Source organism: Musca vetustissima, unplaced genomic scaffold, assembly GCF_032173495.1.
Source record: "Musca vetustissima isolate MV318-11 ecotype Yass unplaced genomic scaffold, APGP_CSIRO_Mvet_v1 utg9719, whole genome shotgun sequence".
NCBI lineage: Eukaryota > Metazoa > Arthropoda > Insecta > Diptera > Muscidae > Musca > Musca vetustissima.
Window position 1 is genome coordinate 1 of NW_026874252.1, and position 25,201 is coordinate 25,201.

At 35.0% G+C, this 25,201-nt stretch overlaps 2 protein-coding genes across 2 annotated transcripts; one reads left to right on the top strand and one right to left on the bottom strand.

The window, feature by feature from the left end:
* Window positions 1–1,339: 1,339 nt before the first annotated feature.
* On the bottom strand, window positions 1,340–7,251 carry LOC133332130 (centrosome-associated protein Alms1a-like). The gene is made up of 6 exons (XM_061540512.1): window positions 5,622–7,251; window positions 5,161–5,229; window positions 4,440–5,055; window positions 3,088–4,391; window positions 2,819–2,967; window positions 1,340–1,402 (listed from the first exon to the last, which is right to left on the bottom strand). The coding sequence occupies exons 1-6, from the start codon at window positions 7,249–7,251 to the stop codon at window positions 1,340–1,342; spliced, it is 3,831 nt and encodes a 1,276-aa protein (XP_061396496.1).
* Window positions 7,252–15,070: 7,819 nt separating this feature from the next.
* Window positions 15,071–22,119, top strand: LOC133332078 (arginine/serine-rich coiled-coil protein 2-like). The gene is made up of 4 exons (XM_061540462.1): window positions 15,071–15,133; window positions 15,449–15,688; window positions 19,556–19,744; window positions 20,869–22,119. Exons 1-4 carry the CDS (start codon window positions 15,071–15,073, stop codon window positions 22,111–22,113), a joined length of 1,737 nt encoding a protein of 578 aa, XP_061396446.1. The 3' UTR covers window positions 22,114–22,119.
* Window positions 22,120–25,201: the final 3,082 nt, after the last annotated feature.

The window sequence follows — 25,201 nt, forward strand, 5'->3', positions numbered from 1 at the left end:
AGCACGCATATATAAAAGGCAAGTCTGTAGAATCTACACTGCACGAGGCGGTAAGTTATATTGGGAGGAATATGGAAAACTCGAACTTTACGTTGGCCGTTGCCCGATATAGAAGGAGCTTTCAATAACGTTAAAATTGAGTCCGTAAACCACTCACTTAAAAAAGTTAGCAAAGTCGTAGCCTATGCGGACGACGTGGTGATATTGACTAATGGATAAAGCCACCTCTAATGGCTTTATCCATTAGTCTATTTGCAATAAACCCGTAGGCTGTTTAGATTAGTTGTTTGCTCTGTTACTTTCAAGATGGTGCAGTCGTCTCAGAATACGTAGAAACAAATTCTATGATATTCACGGCCATTCGGGTCAATATGGGGATAAGGTAGCTAGGTCTCCAGGTGGGGTGGCTCACCTATAATACCCGAAGTATGATAGGTGAAAGTTCTCTCGCCTGAAACACATGTTCAATAATAATTTAAAACAAAAATTCAAATATTTCAAATTTTACCACAATTTTATTACTCCAACAATTATTACAAAAACAATTAACACAAAATTTCCTTTCAGACGACTTCCGCCTCTTTGACGCGCCCTCGTATAATGTATGGCCGAATATTTTAAATCAAAAACTTCAAATAGTACATTCGTCTGTAGACTGCACAGGCCAACCAATTCACTGACATAACCCAAAAAGAAATTATAACAATAACAATTACTAAACGACAATTCCAATTGTTTGGCATCGGGTCCATGGAGTTCATCAATTGATGCCGTCGGCAGACAAATAAATTTCTTATAATAATTATAAACAAAATGTTGACAACGCGAAACGGGTGAATCGTGAAATGTTATCAGCACACCCATGTTGCGATTTTGTGTGGTATATATTGTAAATTTCGTTCCGACATCAATTCGCCGATCTTTATATTTGAGTTTAAGTTCACGCGTTACACTACCCATGCACCGGCGACTCCAGACAATATCAATAAATGGTACACAATGATGGGAAATATTTTGAGCCAGGTGATAATGGATTTTGTTATTGAGAACAAGAATAATGGATAGAATGAGGTTTGGAGGTGACATTTTCTAGACTTTTTTAATAAATGTTCTTTATTTATTTTCGAAATATTCTAACATTTTATTTTATAACAAATTCTGTTCTTCCAGTATTACACTAAAGTTATTATCTAAAAAACAAACATATTTAACGGAATTTATATGTTCTCTTGCTTAATTTTAAATATTTTTTTTAACAAAAATAATTTGTTTTAAAGAACATGCTTCAATATTTTGGCTATAATATTGAATTGTCTTTATGAATTAAAATATTTTTTTATCATACAACAACTTTGCTATGATTCAACGATAGTTTTCCACTGCGTACACGTTTTTGTAGACGCTGAAATGAAAGAGAAAAGAAAATAAATAAATATATACATATTTTTAAAGCACCCAAAATAAGGCGTGTATTTTTAAAGGAATATTTTCTCAAGGACCGACCAAAACAAGGAATATATTTTCATATGTGCCGCGAGTTCACCCATAAGAATTATAAAAAAAAGGGTTGAGGCGTCCTACTACGCTCAACTTACCCTGATAATAGTATAGAAGCACAATGACAAAGATTTGCCTACTCCCTACAAACTGCAGCAAAAGCAACTCTTGAATACCAAAAACCACCATCAAGAAACCCATGGTACGATCAGGAGTGTCGTAATGCTACTGAGGTGAATAACGTACCGTATAGGGCAACCCTGCAGCTAGTAGCAACATGTAATGCGAGAGAGAATTATCGGGAGAAAATGAGAGAGGAGAATTGTATTTTCAGAAAACAAAGAAGAAAGAACGAGAAAAACATGAGCGTGAGCAAATCGAGATGTACAGGAGTCAGAATGAAGTCCGGAAATTTTACCAATGAGTAATACACCAAACCGAAGGCTTTGGTGCAGGCACATCTTCCCATAGAGATGAAGAAGGTAACCTGGTGATAGATACAGACAGCGTGCATCAACGCGTCCAGTAGACTAGGACCAACTGTGGAACTTGAGAACTACAGCTTCGAGGTAGTTAAAGATTTTATATACCTTGGTACCATTATAAATAAAACTAATGACATCAGTTTTGAAATTCGGAGAAGGATAGTGTTGGCCAACAGATGCTACTATGGTCCCACCAGACCAAGCATATGAGGCAGCTCTTGGGGTGTTTGAGAGAAAAATTCTCCGAAAGATCTACGGACCGATCTGCGTCGACGGTGAATATCGGCGTCGAATGAACCACGAGCTGTACAATCTATACGCGGACATCGACGTCGCTGCAGCTCAATACTAGTCAGTCGTATTAAGCTGCAGCGACTACGGTGGCTAGATCATGTTGTGCGAATGAATGAGAATGCCCCAGCTCAAAAGACAAGATCTCGGAGCATGGTCTTTCAAATTGGAGGAGATGCGCACAAGACCGACGCGCTTGGAAATCTTTTTTAGCTCGACTTAGCCTGGTTTTATGCATGCAACTTTTGTAAGCAACTCGGCTGACTTCTTAGAAGTGGGAAGTATAAAAAATGACAAGGGGGAAGAAATTCGATAGAGAATGGAAGAGAGTAGCAGCAAAGTTGCTTAAAAAGTTGCATGTATAAAACCAGACTTATAGAACAACCGTTCTGTAACAAGCCAGCTAAGTAAGAAAGTATTTTTCAAAGACCAAAACAAGGAGCGGATTATTAAGGATTATATTTTTCAAGGACCGACCAAAACAAGGCGTAAATTATTAAAGAATATTTTTAAGAAGCAGATATTTATCAAAATCGTTTACTTACCAAATTAAAGACGTCACGCAAAATACGATTGCCACGACGTCGTTTCTCTTCTAATTCTTGTTGTTTGCGGGCAACAACTTCGGGAAGAGAGGCAACCCGTTTGTTGGTTAAGGCCTTCATTTCCTTGGTTTTCAAAATGCGTAACTTTTCTGTAAGTAAAAACAATAAGAAAAAATCCCAAATTAGCAATAAAAAAATCTATATACGTACATATGTATGTATATACGTATATCATTTTTTTGGCAAATTAAAGAAAAAAAAACACTTACGCATTGGTGGCGGTGGTAGATATTTCAAACGTCGCTCCAGGGAATTAAAACTTGTATTATCGATAATATCCCTTAATTGACGATCGCGTTCCTGACGCATAGATTGCAGTTTATTGAGTATGGCTTTGCGTTCTTTGCTGTGTTTTAAGAAACTCGGTTTGCCTCTTTCCAAATGTTCTTGCAGTGTTAATTGAGGACCTTCTTTTTCCATGCATTTCAGATTGTTTGTGGTAAATGTCGAGGTCGATTTTTGAAGATTGTCATCATTATTCTTTAAGCAGTTATTGTTGTTATTCATTTCTTTCGTATTTTCAAATTCGATAACATATGCAATACCCTTGGGTTTAACTTGTATGGCAGCCGCTTTCACTATGTCGGTTTGTATAGCGTCTTTTAATGGTTGGGGACATTGTCTCCGGATATAGGGTTGTAATTGATGTTTATCACCATGATATGAGTCGGATGTTTGTGCACAACCAGCCACAGCAGCGGCAACATCATCATAATGATGAGTAGTTGTCGGGGTGGATGAACAATTTTTCGAACCCATTGGTACCGAACAATCGGAGGACATACAAAAAATAGAGGCCGAAGATGCCGTTGTTGTTGTGGTGGTGTTGTTTCTGTTGGTGACAGATGTTGAGGGTTTTGGTAATTCGGGTCGCTTTTGAAATGCTCCGGTTGTTGCCGTGCTATAAATCACATGCGATGATTCTGAGGAGGAATTTCTTTTCTCCTGTGGCGTGGGTGGTAAATCACTTTGTGGATAAGCATATTCTGTGGGTGAAAATCTCCTATTCATTGTGTGGGGAACTGAATAATAACCCTGCTGCCTTTCCTTTGAATTAATCGGTAAATATTTAAATCCAGCCTCAACCTTTTGTTGTTGCTTTAAAATATCATAATGATTTTGTTTTTTAGTTTTATACGACGCCATAAATTCTTGTTTTCTTTGCTTTACCATGTCCCGTAAACTTTCTCCACCTTCCGCTGGGCTGTGATCGGCTGTTCCAGCACTTGGAGGTGTATCGATTTTTTGTCTTTGTATTGGTTTCTCGTCATGTTTATGTCCATAATTTTCTTCTTCCTTATGTTTGTGTTTAGTTTTTTGTATATTAATGTGCAACTCAAATTCATTTTCGACAACCGCACCTTTTGCCGGATTATTATTATATTCCAAAACATCTTCATTGGTCTCTTCGAGTATTACTTCAATTTCCTTAACCAAACGTTCGGCGGATTCACTTAAAACAGATGATTTATCCGAGTACACCGAGTCATACAGCTTATCCGTGTGTTGTGTGCTGGAGTTTAAGGTTTCCTTCAAAGGCACTGAACTTTGATCGGAGGACATTAGAACAGAAGATGTATTATCATGATAATGATGTTGTTGATCTTTTAGTAATAAATGTTTCAAACACTCCAGACGATGTATTTCACTTTCAATCCAATTTAATTGTTTCTCTCGCCCACAACTGCTATGTTGTTGTTTGGATTTTTTGAGACTTTTTTCCCGTTTCAGAAGAGCTTCTTTGGCGGCCTTCTTTTTACTTTCTTCTCGTTTCTTTTCCTCATATTCAATTTCGGATTGTGTCAACGGATTAAGCCATTCACGCATGGTGGCCTGATCGCCATCTGTGTCATAGGTGGAAATTGGTGGGTTTTTTCGCACTGTCTTTTGTGTGGGTAAATCATGGGATGATCTAGATGAGGTTGAAGTTGTTCCGGTTGTTTTGCTGGCATTTGTTTCCGACGAAGCTGTGGATGCGGTTTTTGCTGAATTTGTTGTCTTTGGCAATTTTTTAGACATCTCAGTACTGTTTTTAGATGAATTGCTTGTCTGTGTTGAACGTGTTGTTTTAATATTCAATATTAAATTTTCCATTTCTATTGGCTTTGGTACCCTATCCTTTGTTTCGGTAATTAGTTCACTTTGCACATCTCTGATATGTTTCATAGCCTTTGTTGCTATTGTTGTAATTGGCACTTGCTTGTGATTTTCATTTAAAATATTTGTAGGTGGTGGAGATGTTGTTTTTGTATTTAAGGTATTTGTCTGTTGGCTTTTGTCACAGTGATTTTCGCTTTTCATATGCCCGGTATGAGGTTGAACAACACGGCCATTGTCGTTGCGAGGTTTGCCTGGAAATTAAAAAAGTAGGATTAGTTATGAATAAAATTCTTTAAGGGCAAGAAAAACAAAAATTGTCTGAGTTTGCTCTTTATATCCTGATTTGAACAGGGTTTATATACAGGGTTTATTTTATATTTTTTCCAATGGTCAAATATCCCAGGATTTTTAAAATATTTTTCCAAGAACCCAACATTAGGCATTGATTTTTAAAACTAGGTCAAACAGTTTAGGATTTAATTTTTTCCAAGTGACAAATAGGTCCGTATTTTCAAATGGGAGGGAATGCACACTGCTTTAAAATATTTTCGGAACTTTGGAACCCCACAAATGGAAAATAATGCCATTGTAATTAGTATGCAGCTAAGTGTTATAATAAAATCGGGTTCAAAATAATACTTACCACGACTATCATCTTGTTCACTGGTCGAATTTACAGTCATATGGGATAGACATTGGTTGTAGGACCCATTCCCGTCCAATGATTTAAGACCTAATGATCTTTCCTCAGCTCTAGCTTTTGATGCTCTACCATTATTGTTGGGAAATTCATGAATACTTCGCAATGAACCATTACCCAGACGAGAATAAACAGCATCATACACATTTGATTTATTTGATGATGTTGAATCTCCCCTCTCTGAGTTCTGCTCCTGCACTGCTGACTGCTCATCAACTAAACGCGTAAGACGTTTAACTATATCACGTATTAATTTCTTTTTTTGTTTTTCGTTAACTTTTTTCGCATCGATAAGGGAACATATCAGCTGTATACCCAAATCCAATTCAGGAGCTTGTCGGGTCAATGAAAAAGAATTACTAGAGGATGCGGTTGTCGTATTGGCATGCGATTGATTTTCTTTATTTTCCTCTAGGGCAGCTTGAAAGCGATTTTTCAAATCTTTAATGCATTCCCGTGATGTTGGAGTATTACGTGCTTGTATCGACTTTTCATTTAATGCCTTTCTTTTCCTCAACAAATCTGTAATACTTGTTATAAATGGATGTTGAGCCGATACTGATGATGGTGGTATACAGGCATTTGACAAATTACTTGACGTTCCGGCAGCCACCGATGATATAGATGATCGGGATTTAGATGATCTTGATGAGTAATATTCAAAACTTGAAGGCGTCGCTGTACCCTCAATTACCGAAGTCGATGAGGAGAGGGATACTTGAATTTCTTGAGATTGAGTTTCACGACTTGGTGCTGGCTTTACCATCGAGGTTTGAGCATATTTTTCAAATTTCTCTTGCAGTGATGTTGATGATGTACTTTTTGTCAGCATTTTTGGTCTGGCTCCACCACGGCTTTTCACGTTGGCCGAAAGACCCTCAACCAATGTACTGCAAGCCAAAGGAGGGGTAGCATGTTCCATGGCATTGCTTTTCATATTTTCCAATTGTTTATTTTCCAACTTCTTCGATTGTGGTTTCTCTTCCAATATCTTTTGTTCGTCATGCAACTTAGTAGTTGCTGGTTCCGATGTGACACTGCTCTCCTTAAAGAACTCTTTTAGCAATGATCTCTCCAGCACACTTATATTACTTGTGGACATGGATTTTTTATAGCCAATATCCCCCAATGAATCCCATTCCAATCGTCGATGAGTCTTTGCAATGGAGTCGGGTGTTTTAACTTCTTGTATGGCCACGCCATTTCCGGCCTTTTTTGGTGTATGAAGATTTTCACTAGAGTTGCTAAATATCTTTACGGCATCATCCTCCAATTCGATATTAATATCCACCAGAATATCCTTTAGGGTGCCACCACCACCACAAAACTGTACCTTCTCGTTTTCGTGTATATTGGGCATACTTTTACAACAACTGCTGCTGGCACCCAGTGGGTTGTTAGCTGCCATTTTCGCCGCCAATACTTCACAGCTACTGTTCGATGATATTGCCTCGCTACCCGCCGGTGAATTTATGCGTAGGAATTTTTCCAAATTTCGATATTTACCAAATTTTTCATAATATTCCTCAATTGTATCGTTTATTCGTGGTGTTCTGGGCAGGCGACGTTCCATAATGTGTCGTGAGCGGAAAATGAATGCAGTGGAATGCAATCAGCAATTTTACTTTTACCCACTAGCACGAGCCACGCACAGCAAGAAGCAGCTGTTGGTCTATTCAAATGCAACCAGCAGATGGTCATGAATTGGTATCCGCTACAAATGTTATTTTCTTCAATGGATGCGGTGGATTTTAGTTGTTGTGTTGTTGGATGTTTGGATTGGATGTATATTCAAATAATAGAAAATTCCCTCCCATTTGAAAACGTACACGAACCACAAAGAAAAACAACCCCCCTCAGAGAGAAATGATGAGATAAACAATAATAGTATGGCTTGTCACCGGCAGAGGACGCTCCGAGAATGTGTCACTTTTAAAACAATCGTTTTACAACACTAAACAAAGCATGACTGGAAATAACGTTCACACAGATCGAGTGAAAATGTGTATCGAGCTTTCAGTGTGTATATATATATACATACTAGCATATGCCCGCTACGTCGTTAGCGGATTTTTTGTAGTTAAAATAAAAAAGGGTTAATTTAGCTTTACTTTTGGACTAAATATAAATTTGAAATATTTCGAATAAAATATTAGATCCTACTTAGCTTTTTTTCGAACCGAAACGTTGATGCGTAAATCTACTTAACCTAATAAATCGAGTACAACTTTCTTATATTTATTTTTCTGAAAGTGTAAGATTTTCACGATCTTCCCGATGGATTAATGCAAATAGTACGTTTTTTAACTTTTTTGCTTCTTTCGGTAATTACATGCTAATGGTGAAATTTGTAGTACGTTTTAGTACTTGTGTACCCTTATAGTACGAATTTCTAATATAATATTCTGCAAAGCGCATCATATTATGGGAAATTCTTGTATGTTACTTGTTACAAAATCCCCATTGGAAAAATTTTCGATATTTTTTGTATATCCTCGACATAAAGATCCCGCCCAATATTCATAACATCGGAAGTCCAGTGTGGTTAGAAACCTCATTGGAAATAAATATCTGAGCTTTTAAGTAGAAGTTTTAAAAACATTTTTGTTTAGAAGTGCCAACAATTTAGTACTTGTGGTGTTTAGCGGATTGTTTGCATAGTTTCACTTATTTGTATATGAAGTCTCGTCCGTTTTTCACTACATCGGAAGTTTAAACCAAAATACATAATCATTCGTTGTAGTATAGATCCATGTCAAATTGGAAACTATCTTTCATGCATGGTACAATAACAAGAGGTAGAGTAACTTCGAAGGAAATAGAAAAATACAGCTCTGTAGCTGTGTCTTATAACGTCAAAATAATTTTAGATGACATACTTCAAAACTGATTTGTATATTTTTGTTTTGATATTTGACGTTTGTATTAATATTAATATACTACAAAATAAGTGAATGATAAGTGGTACAAATTTGCGTTATAACAGTGAACAGAAATGTATACCCCTCATGTAATGGTGCAGCTTTATACGATGCATTTAAAAGATATTGAGCAACATTCGCAGTCCATGTCCCATCCTGAATTTCTTTAAAAATATATTCAAATTCTGTTATATCTTCTAAAAACGCACACCTCCTGTTTATGCATCATTTTCACATATTAAATGCTAAGACAGAATTGATGCGATGAATAGCCCGTCGCATTGTGTTATAGATAATACATCACGGTGCAGACAACATCTACGCCGAATGTTCTGCGTTGCAGTAGGGTGTTAAATATATTTGAATTTTTGGTACGTTAAACGCGATGATTGCGCCGTATAAAATATTTTCCTTACTATTCATGAGACCGAACATGATTCAAGTAAATTTTTGAAGCTGTAATGCGTTGTGATTACATTAATGGTCTGATCCCGTACTGCAGAATGTACAATTTTTTACTACGATAACAAAGTAAATTAGTTGATTCTTGCAGTACTGGAATGTACCATAAATATCAGTGAAAAATTTTTCGTTATGCATTAAAGATTTCCGTTTTATTTCAATTATATAATATATATGCATAGATATTTCAAATATCACATGCTATTTTTGGATTGCATCTCACAAATCTGAGAGCCAATTACATTACTACAGAAAATTTTCGTTTACAGTTTAAAGTGGAATTTTTACCTTTTTTTTTTGCCTAATATTTGTTGTTTAGCTTTTTTGATTTTTAAATGAGTGTTTAGGGTTTTTATGCAAAAATAAATACGACATTTAAAGAAGAACGATTTAACTTTGTCAGGCAGATCTACATATGTACTCATTTTGGTCATCCGGCTATGCAGTTGTTCGTTATGGCTTATTTGGCTTCCATTCACATTTTCAAAAATCAGCTCTAGCTGTTTAATTTTTATGAGGAATTGCGTTGATGCCTTTTTCAGTGACCTTTCGAAATCTGGTCCACCCAAGTGAATGAGTTTTCATGACTTAGGTGCTTATCAAGGTTGAGTTTCTGCATTTCCCTATATAATTCTATTGGCCTATAATAAAATTAAATTAATAAATAACACTGTGACACTAATTGAAGCTCATGTTCTGGGGGTAGAAAATTTCTTATGGGAATGAAAGCCCTTGCGAGTATATTATGAACCCAAAAGGACAAATTCGCCAGAGGTCATGTTGTTGTGTTATGATTATGAATTTGTTGGTGGTACCTATAAAATGTATGAAAAAAACTTTATATCTCTGCTTTTTGTACCAGGTTTATTGAATCGATTAAACTTACATGCACATCATTTGAAAGCTTAAAATATTGTTAATCAGTGTAATAAATTGTCTGCTTAAGAATGACAAATTTGAATTTATTTTAACGTAATTGTCATGTCAATTAAAAAATATCAACTCTGCTTTGACATAATAGGGGCACCTCAAGAAAAAATTGTAATCAGCAGGTACCATTATCCTACCTCTTGTTATTGTACCATGCTTTCATGTAACTCTCAGTAATTTTTAGTAAAAGTCTTCGAAAAATATTTCCATAAACATTTTAATTGCCACAGTCAAAGATAAATACTAAAATTCAGATAGCTTTCTCTAAACTTTCCTATTTAGTAATTTTTAGTACGAATTTTCATACACAATTTCTGGACTCTACCTCTACTCCTTCTGTCGTATACAATATTTAGTTGTTTACATTGTTTTTCATAGAAAAATCCTTGTACCAAATTCTATATCCACCCGTACCGCCATACACAATATGTTGGGCTTTTTAGTACATTTTAATCTTATAATTCCAGATAAGTATTTAATAAGAGTTTCTATCTTTATCCGTTTTACCGTACCCAATATTTAGTACTTGTATACTTTTATTTATTTATTTATTTTACCACTTCTAATCGCTCAATACCCATGTAAAATTTTTAGTAGTTTCCATACTAACATTTATTAGTTTGCGTACTAACAATGGTACAGAAGTTTGTACTTATATGTGAAATAATTAAGTAACATACTATGTTTCAGTTGTCCTTTAATATTTACTACCATTTTAGTACTAATTTCAAAAAAATCAAGTTTCTATCTTTATCCGTTTTACCGTACCCAATATTTAGTACTTGTATACTTTTATTTATTTATTTTACCACTTCTAATCGCTCAATACCCATGTAAAATTTTTAGTAGTTTCCATACTAACATTTATTAGTTTGCGTACTAACAATGGTACAGAAGTTTGTACTTATATGTGAAATAATTAAGTAACATACTATGTTTCAGTTGTCCTTTAATATTTACTACCATTTTAGTACTAATTTCAAAAAAATATGCACAGCAAAGTATTTATAATAGTTAAATCAACATACCACGTTTGAGATTTCTATTTCTAACGGTTCCATTGTATTTTTTATTCAGTACTTTTTATCACCTCCTAAGTACTAATTTGTAATAGTAAAAGCTAATTCATATCTCTATCGGTTCTATTGTAATATAATATTCAAAACTTTTTAGTACATTAGTATTCATTTCTAAAAGATATTTTTGCCCATCGTTCTATTTGTAATAGCTTAAGTTACATACCATGTTTAGTACTTTTTAGTACATTAAGTACAAAATTTGTTCACCGATTCCCCTTCGCCTATCATTGACACAGCTGCATACAAAATTTCAGAGTTCTACTTCCAACCGTTCCGGTGTAATATATTTTTAGTTCTTTTTAGTACCATTTCAATACTAATTTCCAAAAGATATTTTTTACAGCATTTTATATGTAACAGCTAAAGTTTCATATCAATTTTCAGATAATTATCTCTACTGGTTTCATTCAAATATAATATTTAGTACCCCTTAGTACTAAATTCCAACTTTTTCACACATGCCCTTTGGATTATTATTGACAAAGCTGTATACCAAATTTCAAAGATCTGCTTCCAACAGTTCCGGCGAAATACAGTTTTAGTACTTTTTAGTACCATTTTAGTACTAATTTGCAACAAATATTTGTGCCCGTCGTTCTTGTTTTCATAGCTTAAGCTACATACAAAATTTCAATATGTATCTCTACCGATTCCATTTAAATATAATATTTAATACTTTTTAGTACCTCTTAGTACTAAATTCCAAAATTTTTTCACACATACCACTTGACTTATCGTAGGCAAAGCTGCATACCAAATTTCAGAGTTCTACATCTAACCTTTCCGGCGTAATACAGTATTAGTACTTTTTAGTACCTTTTTTGTACTAATTTCCAAAAAATATTTTTGCACTTATTTCTATTTGTAATAGCCTAAGCTACATACCAAATTTCAGATATGTATATCTACAAATTCCATTAAAATACAATGTTTAGTACTTTTTAGTACCTCTTAGTACTAAATTCCAAATTTTTTCATAAATACCACTTCGCTCGTCATAGACAAAGCTACGTGCCAAATTTCAAAGTTCTAATTCTAACCGTTCCGCCGTAAAGCAGTTTTTAGTACTTTTTAGTACCTTTTAGTACGAATTTCCAAAAACCCCGCCTTATCACACGCCTCCCCACCAAACCCAACCTACATGCCAAATTTCAAGTTTCTAGCTTTAGCCGTTTCGTCTGGGCGTTGATGATCAGTCAGTCACTTATAACGCAACTCTTTTATATATATAGATAATAACCATAATATATTTTTATGGCATATTTTTTTTAAAGAATTATGCGTCAACATATGCACAGTTTTACACATTTTTACCTCCGTTTATATTTGCTTTTCGTTAACCAGCACTTGTACATTATGCCGGCTTTGAAAGTAAACAGCCATGGTACAATTATAAAAGGTAACTGCAAATCCCAGCTGATTTGATTCCAACGTTATACTAGTGTCAATATGAATTTGACAAATTATGTTTTTAAAAATCACCCAACAGGAAAATTGGGAACGCATACAATTTAAAATTGTTCTTTATTAAATGTGCTCCTGTATTCAATTTACTCAATCTGACAGCTGGGAAAGTTTGAGGAAGCAAATCTTTCTTCAAGGAATAACTCGCTATTCCCAGCATTTTCATATGTGTTACACATATATATGGCAATGGCTCAATTATAGGAAAGATGTGGAATAGATAGAAATATAAATTTGATAGATTTTCATTCATATTTTTCAATTTTTATTTTGAGGATTCGAAAATATTTCATTTTCAAAATAATAATTTGATGATAATTTGTTTGTTTATTTACATTTTTCTGTCAAATGAGTTGACACTAGTAGAACTTACAACAACAAATTTCCATGTGGTTGTTGTATCGTTTTTTGTACAACAACACTTGCTGTTACCTTCTATTATTATACCATGGTAAACAGCCAACAGTGAAAACCGTTGATTCAAAATCTATCCCAGAGATGGATAGTTAACATTTATAAATTAACATGATAAATTTACTTTTTTTGTGTACGACAGCAAACACAATTAGTCTGTTCCCGTACTGCTTTATGAGCATTTATTTGGCATATATACAATGGAATTGACAATTTTAACCAGCAGGCTTAACGAAATCCAGTACAATGTAAACGTACTGTTAGTGTTTTGGTTTCCGTCTGGTTGTTTTATTTTTGATAACACATAACGCGACGGATGGCTCAACACGAACATTCTGCTTAGCCCTTAGATGATCGAGACAAAAAAGGTTGCTGTTGTGATACGCAGAACGTTGCTGAGTGAAAGTCAGATGTTTTTCTCAAGTCGAATGTCAAAAATTTGGCTTTTATTTACGTTTTCACAATTGAAGTCAATTCACAATAATGGATTTTGACAGCAAACTTAACGGCAGCTGATATCCAGCTTGTCTCCCTGATCGACTCTATTTATAGGCCTTGGTCTGGATTAAGTATAGCTCATGATGCAATAATAAGGTGGTGTCTCGAGCATCTGTCAACATTTTCCATATAATATTTCACATGGTTGGCAACATTGCACATCGTATTCAAGTAGAAATTACGCACTTTGACAGTAAATCAAGCCATCAGCTGCGTTAAATGGACTACCTATTTATTGTGCCATGATCCAGACCAACTATGATAAAGCGGTGTACGGTGAGAAAAACAGCTGTTTCCGATTTCGATGACTACCTGAGTGACCTTATTAATAGATCTTGACCTATAAATAAGGCCATCCAGGGAGACCTGCGGGATATTGTGAATTAACTAAAGTCGTAAACAAAGTCGAAGTTTTTGACTTCAATAAAACAGACTTCAAATAAAAACATCTTTTTTCCTATTTCGATTGCTACCTGTGTGACCTTATTAAGATATATTGATCTTGACTATCACTTCTATTATCGGTTACAGACTATCCAACAACCATGAATATTTTCTTGGTTCCCAGATGAATGACGAATATAAGATGTCACAATATCAGACAAGCAACATTTGCGCAAGAGTGTCATTCAAAAGTAATAGTGTGTACACCGCTTAAATGCTGTACGACATGTGGTCTGTTCCCGTACTGCAAGAATCTACTACTTTTTACTACGATAACAAATTTTCCTTTAAGGGCGTTAACGCACGCAAAAAGTTAAAATATATTTAACTCCGAAGCGCAGCGCACATCAACTTCGAGCGTTTGTGTTATCGTTTCCTTGTGGTTGTTGTATTTTCGATAACATATAACGCGACGGATGGCTCAACGTGAGCATTCTGCTTAGCCCTTTATGATATCGAAGAAAATATTAAAATCGAGTAGATTCTTGCAGTACGGGAACAGACCAATGATGTATAGTGTATGGATCCCTTTAGACATTTTCATACAAATCATGGTTCAATGATAAGATCGTCCGATGAGTCAAGATGATTTCACCTGATCTGCCAAAATGCATTCAATTTTGACCAAGATCCATTAATAAGGTCAAGGTAGCAATCGAAATCGGAAAACAGCTGTTAATGTCAAAAATTTCAACTTTGTTTACGTTTTCATAATGGAAGTCAATTCACCTGGGTGACCTTATTTATAGGCCATGATTTTGACTAAATAGTGTGAAAACGTAAACAACAAATTTGACAGATTCGCGGGATTTAAGTCCATAATTGCCGATAACGATTGCTTCTTAATCGAACTGTTTATTGGGCCCATGATCTATTAATAAGGTCACCAAGATAGCAATCGAAATCGGAAAACAGCTGTTTTTTCTCAAGTCTAATGTCAAAAACTTCGACTTTGTTTACGTTTTCATAATGGAAGTCAATTCACAATAATGCATTTTGACAGCAAACTTGAGAGGTATCGATAATCAGCTGGTCTCCCTTGGTGGTTGGGCCATGATACAAATAGTCGAAATTCGATTTACTTATCCCTAAGTTGGAAGGTGGAACGTTTTCCAATTTGTCTTCAGTATAGAAAAAATTGTAAAAATTCATATTTTAACAAATTAAACAAAAAAATATTATGTCCGGGCTTGTAAATTACAGCAGCGAGGAGGAACAAGATGATTATTCATACACAAAAGCGGTAAATACATAAAAACAAAATAGATTATAATTTACTATCTCGGGAATTTTGTGTGCGTGCAAAAAATTAAAAATGAAACAAACAAATGGCACAAATGGCTGTCCATCCATAGGACTAACTAGAATTTTAGTATAGAGAAAAAAATATAAAAAAAAATTGACGAAAAAAAGTTACATTATTAACACATAGTACGTAAATAGATTAGATAGATCAAACTAGAAAAAAAATATCTTAAAATATGCTATTATTAATTTAGTTTGTACTTTGAAATAACACCATATTTGCTGTTTCTGAATAGTTGCCCAATTCCTTTAGGCTGAACGTGATAGTAGACAGCAGCGTGCATCCGGAAGCGGTGGATCTGGTGATAAGAAACAGCGGCGTGAACGTTCCGTGATTTCATCCAGTTCGAGCAATGACAGTGAACATGGAACGCCACCGCCGCCACCTTCTCGCAAAGAGAAAAATCGCAGTGAACGTTCCTCCAAGGGTGGTAGCGGTGCCAACAACATAAGCGGCAGCAGTGGCAGTCATTACAACAGTCATCACGATGAGGTAATTAAAAATATATATGCATTTTTAACTAAAAATATTATTTTAATATTATCAAATTACACACATTGTCCATATTGTGGCGCGTAATATATGTGGGGGGAATAAAATTTCCTTTTTTTTGTTTTGAATATGGATGTTGTTGTTGTAGCATCCCTACTGCTTTTACACAATGGGTTGCCTTCGCAGTTGGTTTTGTTATAAATATTGTGTTAGGAACATGTCAAAATTCCTTGCCCTTGCTGGAAATTTTAAAACGGCCGATGCAAACAAACTATTCTCCGAACTTTCAAGGCCCATATCTCGGGAAGTATGCATTTCCCCCACATACAAAATATATATCACTTTTATCAGCAAAATATATATCACTTTTATCAGCAAAATATATATCACTTTTATCAGCAATCCGAGTGGAACTTCTAAACTTGACTTAAGCCACGAATACAACTTCTCAAGAATTTATTATTCAAATTTCAAAATTTCATCTCAACAACTCTTGAAGATAAAGCCGATTTATTGTGACAGCATCAAGCGATGCCACAAGTGTTAGAATCTTGAAATTTTGGGTGAGGGTCACTGTTGGCCTAAAGATGACAGATAAGGCTGGGTTTTTGGAAATTCGTACTAACGAAAAGTACTAAATATGGTATCATTTGTATTTGGGGAACCGCCGTAGACTTAGAAATCTGACATTTATATTTAGCGTCATTGATAAAGTGTAGAATATATGTACCCAAGGGTTTTTGAAAATTCGAACTATAAGTATAAGAAAAGTACTAAAATAGATTTGGTACAATTTCGTAGTTACTTTTGGAATGTAGTTTTGGGAATTCATACTTATGGGTACTAAATGGTACTAAATTTGGTACAATTTAAATTTTTCGTGTACCGATAGAAGTGGGATCCTGAAATTTGGTAAACCGATTGATCTGGAACCCTTAAATTTGGAAATAAAGTTACTTTTGGAGTGTTGGATTGGGATGAAGTTTTGGAAATTCATACTTATGGGTACTAGTGGGATCCTGAAATTTGGAGTTAGGATCATCATGTTCGGTAGGTTTGGATTATGTAGGAAATTCGTACTATTGTATACTAAATTTGGTACAAATTAAATTTTGGATGAACCGATAGAGCTGCCATCCTAAAATTTGGAGTTAGGATCATTGTTGGAGTTTAGAATTGGGGTATATTGGAAGTTTTGAAAATTTATATATTTGGGTGAAGCGATCGGACTGGAATCCTGAAATTGCAAATATGATTTCTATTGGATTTATATTAATGTGTACTAAATGGTACTAAATTTGGTAAAATTAAGATTTGGTTTAATATATAGAGCTCAAATTATGAAATTTGGAATTAGTTTTGGAAAGAAGTACTTTAAGAGTATGAAAGGTAGAGTAAGTGATGCAAATGTGGTGTACCCATTTGTTTTTTGATTGCCAATTTTTTGTTTATCCGATTATATTGACATTTTACAATTAACATGCTAGGTGTATTGTCTTTCCATTAATCAATTTGCCTTTGTGAACATGCTTCTGAATATCGACATAGACCCATGGTTCCTTTTGAGAATATGCATAGAATCACTTTCTGAGTCTATTTATACATGTCCGCCCGTTTGTCCGTCCGTCCATGTATTTTTGTGAACAAAGTATCTACAGGTCGCATTTATGATCCGGTTTGAATGAAATTTGGCACATATCACTAATTTGGCTCAAGGACAAACCTTTTTGAAATTGGAAAAAAATCGGTTCAGATTCAGATATAGCTCCCATATATAGTTTCGTCCGATTTTTTGTAAATGTAGCACCATACTGCCAATATTGAGACAAAATTGTGCACAGAGTACTAAATTTGGTCCAGATTGATGTATGCGAAGTTATGTTGGAATCGGTTCTGACTTATATATATCTCCCATATATAGTTTCGTTCGATTTTATGTAAATGGAGCACCATACTGCCAATATTGGTCCTATTGAGACAAAATTGTGCACAGAGTATCGGTTCAGATTTAGATATAGTTCCCATATATAGTTTCGTCCGATTTTATGTAAATGTAGCACCATACTGCCAATATTGGTCCGATTGAGACAAAATTGTGCACAGAGTACTGAATTAGGTCCACATTGATGTGTGCCAAGATTTGTTGGAATCGGTTCAGACTAAGATATAGCTCCCATATATAGTTTCGTCCGACTTTATGTAAATGTAGCACCATACTGCCAATATTGGTCCGATTGAGACAAAATTATGCACAGAGTATTAAATTAGGTCCAGATTGATGAATGCGAAGTTTTGTTGGAATCGGTTCAGACTTAGATATAGCTCCCATATAAAGTTTCGTCCGATTTTATGTAAAAGGAACACCAAAGAGTCAGCGTACTGAATTAGGTCAATATTTATGTATGCGAAGTTTCGCTGGAATTGTTTCTGATTTAGACATAACTCCCATATAGTCTCGTACGATTTTATGTAAGTGGAGCATTGGAATTTAATTTTTCATAAATTTCAGATTGGTATGTGTATGGGTTGTGTTAATTTAGTTCAAATTTCAGTGGTCCCAAAGATGATATGTTTATTCTATCAAAAGGATATTGTACATATGAGCATCTCTTGTATGTACCCAAAGGGGTGAAGGGTATCATATAGTCGGCCTCGTCCGACTTTTGAACTTTCTTTACTGGTTTTTATTTGAGTTTTGAAATTTTGTAGAATTCATTTTAAAATATTCTCTTTACATGCTTGCATTTCAATTAGACTTAAAAAGTTTGAAGTTTTTTTTGGACATCTTTAGGAAAATTATAATCTAAATTTAGAAGAAGCACAATTACTATTACCATTATGGAAAATGGAAACTTTTTAATTAATTTTAATGTCAACACTTGTCACTCTTTGCTTTTCTTTTCGCCGTGTGAGATGCGGTTCGTTTCGGTCGTACATTCCACTCTTTTGTATTCATCGTTGGTTGTTTTTCATTTTTTGCCTTTGACGGGTTGTCTACATATTTCATTTATTTATTTACCAATATATGTACATATAAATTTATTATAGTTTATTTAGTTTTTCTCATTTATACATTATTAATTAAATATCCACTTTTGTTATTATTGTCAAAAAAACACAACCCATATAAAAGAAAATCGAAAAGCTTTTAAAACCACAAAACTCAACATAAAAAGTAATACGATTGATTGAGAAACTACCCAATAATTGAGAAGATGTTTGAACATCATCACACTCACTTCCAAGTAGAAAGAGTTTAAAAAATTCGATTAAAAAAAGAGAACATGAAAACATTAACCATTTACCAATGAAAAAGAACGGCGAGAAAAAAGAATAGATAATGGCAGGCGACCAATAACAACTGCCTGCCGGTGTTCTCATCACTCTACTCTCCGATCCCCCCTCACTCTTTCAATCACAAAGAAAAACTGACTCTGTGTAGCTTCTAGGAGATTGAGTTTTGAACAGTTACCAAAAAAATATGAGGCAGCTTCGAAACGTGAGTATAAACAATTTTATAAAAAACAGCATATTTGAAATGTCCAAATGTTTAAATACCACAAAAATATTCTCTTACAGGGTTTATAGTATAGTTATATAAGATGAATCATGTTAATATATATTAGTATATTATAATTTATATAAAAATCATTATTTAAAAAAAATTATATTTAAAATTATTATTCTAAAACAAAAAAGGTAATGGTGTAAAACTAAATTAAATATTATTTTTTATTTTGTCTGTGATATGAAATATACAAATACTAGTTTTTATTTAAATTTAATATTAATTTTTTGAATACCACCTTCTTCCGGGATCATTAAATTAATACGTCTAGTCTCCTTTCACTAACATTTCTCTTACAGGATAAACATAAAACCGACAAACAACGTTCGGAAAAATATAATCGTGATTCATCTCGTGATCGCAGAGGTGGAGGGGGTGATGGCCGCAGAGATTCCTCAAAATATGGCCGAGATAATCGTGACAGCCGAGATTTTAAGGATGATTATAATAAGAACTATGACAATGGAGGAAATTGGAATGATAAAAGGGTGAGTAAATTGAAAATATTAACCTCAGCCTTATGGCTAATGAGAGTGTATATAATTTGTACATTTCAATTTGTCAAAATTGGGAATAAAGAAAGTCCGTTGGTACCTGTCAAGCGATGCCCACAAATCTTTTCAAAATGATTTGAAAAGTATGCAGTTTTTTGGAAAGCTTTTTATGTTTGCTGATGATGTCAGTTTATTTTATAAATACACAAGGATGGAAAAATACTTCAAACTGAATTTAAATATGACTCCGGTTTTCTTGAAAAGTATGCAAGATAAAGCAATATTATTTTAAACCCATCCAAAACCAAAACCGCTGTAATTTGATAAAAAAAAAACTTCCAACCAAAAATTATTAATATTCGCCCCTTTTTAGAGGTAGTTCCCATATAACCCCCTTGTATATTAAAATAGTTAGCTGATTAGTTCCGTGTGTAGGGGTTGCCCCATATTCTACCATAGTATAGGGGATAGTCGTTACTTGAAATATTCAGTTTAACCCTAGAAATTAGGGAATTCTATGACTTATCAATCGATTGTAATCATTCCCATTTCTAAGGAAATCGTAATAAAAAATTCGAACCTGACGATAATGTAATATATCGGCCAGCATTTAGGCATCTCCCCCTATAATTATACCTCCTGAAGGAAAGAATTAGGACACAAATCAAAAATATTGGGTCGAAATTGACACATGTTGGTCATAAATTAGACATAGCCCTCGTATAAATATAACCCGAAATATTCGCTAATTCCTACACTTTGCATACCGACATTTTTCGTCCAAACTTAAATCAGGAAAATTCCTTCTGGTACCTTCCCCACAAAATGGTCAACATTTTGCTGAAACATAATTTCACATTATCATGCGAAGATGGGGCCCATCGATCTACTCCTTCTGGTACCTGAACCACAAACATTCAAACTTCTGGTACATCTCCACAGAGGGTCGACTATTTGATAAAAAAACATATACCTATATAAAGCGAAAACTAAAACCAGTGTGTGTAGTAATTCCAAAAAACCATAGGCTGGGGCTATTTATCCCGGTATCTAATATATTTGCTTCTTTAGGAATTTGATGCCTTTTTAATTGTTCATTTTTTATCTCTAAATTACAGTATTCGGATAATAAACGACACAGTAAGGACTATAAACGTGACAGTGGCAATAAACGTAATGATGGCGGAGCTGCTGCTGATCACTATCGTGATGAAAAACGTTCTCGTTATGATGATAGAAAATCATCGGCATCATCATCGAATAACTATAACAAAGATCGGTCATCAACTAATTCGTCAAAGTATCGCTATGATGATCGCAAAACAAATGATCAACAACGACGGGGCGATGATCGTCGTGATGACAAACGGATAATTGATGAAAGACGTGGCGGGGGGGACAACAATGGCAGTTCATATAATGACAAAAAGGGAGGAGGAGATTATCGCAACCGTAGCGGCGATTACCATGAGAAAAAAGATTATCGCAGCAATACAGATGATCGCAATGGTTCGCAACGTTCCTCATATTATCAGGATAGAACAGCATCATCATCGGTATCATCATATCGACCAAATAGCAAATATTCATTAGATCGTCGCGAAGAAAATGAACAGCGTAAGTATGAATCACAAAGCGGTCAAGCCGAATCGTCAAGCAAACAAAACAAAAATGAACCCCATAGCTCACAAAGGGGCGAATATCCTAATGAAACAACATCATGCAGCCGTCCAGATGAATCCAAGTCGTCAGGATCATTATCATCCAATGGGGGAGGAGTAGGAGGAGGTGATGGCCCGACTGTTGCTACTGAAAAGAAGGTCTTACCTTCTGCACGCAATTTTGAAGCCCTTTTATCCCTGCCACTCAGTGAAACAGCACCCAAACAACCCAATGTTGTAACAGTTCCTCCAATCGGCGCTTTAAAACAGGATGGTGATTCCCCCGCAGCAGCTCTCACAACGGTACAGTTACCTAGTTATTACAATCCCAAAGTCATAAATCCCAATAAATATGCCGAACAAATACAAAAACGTAAACTAATATGGGGCGCAAAGAAAACCGAAGATGCCGCCTCGAAATGGGGTCATGCCCAGTTCTCGCAAGATTCAGATGGTAAAGTGGCATCGAAATTTATGCGTCTAATGGGTATAAAAAATGCTCCCCCTACATCGTCGGAAACAGCTGCTGCTGAGTCAGGTGACAAAAAACCGGACGGCACCTCTCCCAACAATAATCCCGATTACAAATCCCGCGAAGCAATGTTCTCAACAATGGAACAGCAATATGAAGTGGCACGGCAAGTTACGCACACTATGCGTGGTGTGGGTCTAGGTTTTAGTTCCCAAACAAGACCTTATTAGATAATGAATAAGGGGTATAAGATCCTAAGTCATGAATTGAAAGATTTATTTTTTCAAATGAAAAAACGAAAATACAAAAATATATCAAATCGTATATATTTACTTTTAACATCTATATATACAAATAAATATATATAGTATATATAAACACCAATCACAATATAACAAAAAGCAAAGAAAACAAATACATCATTTTAATCTTACATTAAAATTTCAAACAAACAAAAAATGTAGAAACAAATCAACCAAAATTTAGTGAATTAATGGCAAAACAAAAAACGGAAATAAAGTAAAAAAAATGTTATTGAAATCTACAAAAATGCATTTTTTTATAAAAATTCACGCACCATTATCTTAGCTATAGGCGAGAGGTGAGACCTTTTTTGAGTTTATACTTAGCTATAATCTTAGAATTTGTAATAGGGGCAATACACCAACGTTCGTTAATAGAGTGAGAGATGGGGTTATGAACTGGGAAGTATCTGAGAAATGCTCCTTTTCGGATCATAGAATGATATCTTTCCAGATTCCTACCTCCAGAGGTAAACAGAAGCCTTAGGAATCCTCGGAAGACAAACTGGGACAAATTCAAAGCAAAAACAGCAGCCTCAATCCTGGGTCGTAAAGTTCTTAAAACGGTTGAGGATGTTGAGGAAACTGTGAACAATGTTACGGTCACTCTTCTGAATAGCTATGAGGCTTCTTGTTCCCTAACATACCTGGGAAAAAATCTCAGCCGGTATGTTGGTCAAAAAACCTTGCATCAATGAGGAAGGCTGCAAGGAAAGCATACAATAGAGCTAGTAAGACAAAACTCAGTACAGATTGGGACGTTTATAGAAGTCAGTTCAATAGGCACAAGAGCGAAATCAGGAAGGCGTGGATTTTTAAAGGAATATTTTTAAGGGCCATTATCTTAGCTATAGGCGTGGATTTTTAAAGTAATATTTTCAAAGCCCATTATCTCAGCTATAGGCGTGGATTTTTAAAGTAATATTTTCAAAGCCCATTATCTCAGCTATAGGCGTGGATTTTTAAAGTAATATGTTTCAAAGGCCATTTTTAAAGTAAATTTGATGTATCGCCAGGCAATAAGTATTCCACTACGCAGTGTTGTAAAACGTTTTTTTTTCGTTGACATCTCAAACAGCTGATCATTTTGTTTTGATTCTGTGTTTTATCAGTTATGTTTTGAGCCTTGTTATTTTGCCACGCCGACATTGACATTTCAGTGGCTCGGTTCTCTGACTGCGTTCTCTTTTAGTCTCCACCCCACCTCATTCGTAACTTTCCGTCTTCTTTTTTGACTACTTCTTTACCGGGCATTTTGTTTTATCCCATCCCATTCGTAACAGGTGGAACGTTTTTCACTGTTTCACAATCACTGAAATATTAATGGTATGTTCCCGTACTGCAAGAATCTACTCGTAGAAAAAACTAGTTGATTCTTGCAGTACGGGAACATACCATAAATTTAACAATATCAAAAATAAATTAAAATTTAAAGGACGCATATAAAATTGTAAACAATCAATATATCTGCTGTAGACTTGGAACGTTTGCAGCAGTTGAATACCAGAATACCCAAACGGATTTTTTCGGATCACTGGGAAATGTTGTTCAGAATAAGTCGAAGGGGAAGAGCGAGTAGATTCACGTGGAATTGGCATCCAGAATAAGGCTACAGCAAAGGAAAATCGAAAATCTATTTTGAAAATTCGACTTTGCGATTTCCTCAAAAATTAAAAGTCGATTTCGACTTTTTGATTTTTTAATACAAAATTTCGATTAATCGATTAATCGAAAGTCGATTTACTTATCCCTAATCATAATTTGCCTAAACCTCATTCGTAAACAACACGGTTTCCATTTAGTCTCTATCCCACCTCATTCGTAAACTTTCGGTTATACCATTTTGAGTTCATCTTTATCGGCCATTTTGTCTTCTCCTCCCATTCGTTAGCAGGTGGAACGTTTTTCAATTTTTTCAGTCGTCGTTTTTATTTTAGCTCCGTTCCAAAACCTAAAAGAATCTACTAATTTTACAAGTTTTGCAACTTTTTACTCGAAAACCGTTCCTGAACCCATAAAACTGGTAAAGCATTGAATCAAATTTAAGAGAGCACAAAACAAAATGGCTTTCTCTTTGTAAACTTTTTGTTATGTTGATTTTGAAGTATTGCCATCTAATTTTGGCATATTTACTAGATTTGCGTTCCCGAACTTTTCAAATTATTTTGTACTCTGAGACTTGAAATGTTTCCCTTTTACTAGCTTTACTATTAAACAAGTGAAAAAGCGTTAAGTTCGGCCGGGCCGAACTTTGGATACCCTCCACCACAGGTATACTGACAGGTATTTGAAATGAAAAAGTGGACCGATATTTATAATTTTAAATAGAGATATTTGGTACCCAATATGAACCCACTGTACCAAATTTCAGCGAATTCGGTTGAAAATCGCGCTTAAGAACCTCAAAATACCGAAAATTTGGGGTGCCCTTATATGGGGGCTACCAGAAAAAGTGGGCCGATATTTATAATTTTTAGTAGAGATATTTGGTACGCAATATGAACCCAATGTACAAAATTGCAGCGAATTCGGTTGAAAAGCGCGCTCAAGAACCCCAAAATACCCAAATTGGGGGGTACCCTTATATGGGGGATATCCGAAAAAATTGACCTATATTTAAATTTTTTTTGTGGAGAGATTTGGTACCTGCTAAGAACTCAAAATACTAAATTACAGCCAATTCGGTGAAAAATACGATAAAAACCCAAAAAATACTGAAAATTAGGAGGTACCGTTATATGGGGGCTACAAGAAAAAGTGGACCTATATTTATAATTTTTTGTGGATACATTTACTACAAATTCGCTTGAAAAACGCGCTCAAGAACCCCAAAATACCGAAAATTGGGGGGTACCCTTATATGGAGCTATGCCTAAACGTGGACCGATATATCCCATCTTCGAACTTGACCTGCCTGCAGACAAAAGACAACCCTATGCAAAATTTCAGCACCCTATCTCAATTCCTTCAGAAGATAGCGTGATTACAACAGACGGACGGACATGGCTAGATCGTC

Coding starts and splice junctions, on each gene's coding strand:
- LOC133332130 (XM_061540512.1), bottom strand. CDS start 7,251: ATGGAACGTCGCCTGCCCAGAACACCACGAATAAACGATACAATTGAG. Junction 5,056..5,160: donor TATGAAAAGCGAAAATCACT/GTGACAAAAGCC, acceptor TTACAACAATAG/CAACAAAGGCTATGAAACAT. Junction 1,403..2,818: donor TGCGTGACGTCTTTAATTTG/GTAAGTAAACGA, acceptor CTTTCATTTCAG/CGTCTACAAAAACGTGTACG.
- LOC133332078 (XM_061540462.1), top strand. CDS start 15,071: ATGTCCGGGCTTGTAAATTACAGCAGCGAGGAGGAACAAGATGATTAT. Junction 15,134..15,448: donor ATTATTCATACACAAAAGCG/GTAAATACATAA, acceptor CAATTCCTTTAG/GCTGAACGTGATAGTAGACA. Junction 15,689..19,555: donor ACAACAGTCATCACGATGAG/GTAATTAAAAAT, acceptor TTTCTCTTACAG/GATAAACATAAAACCGACAA.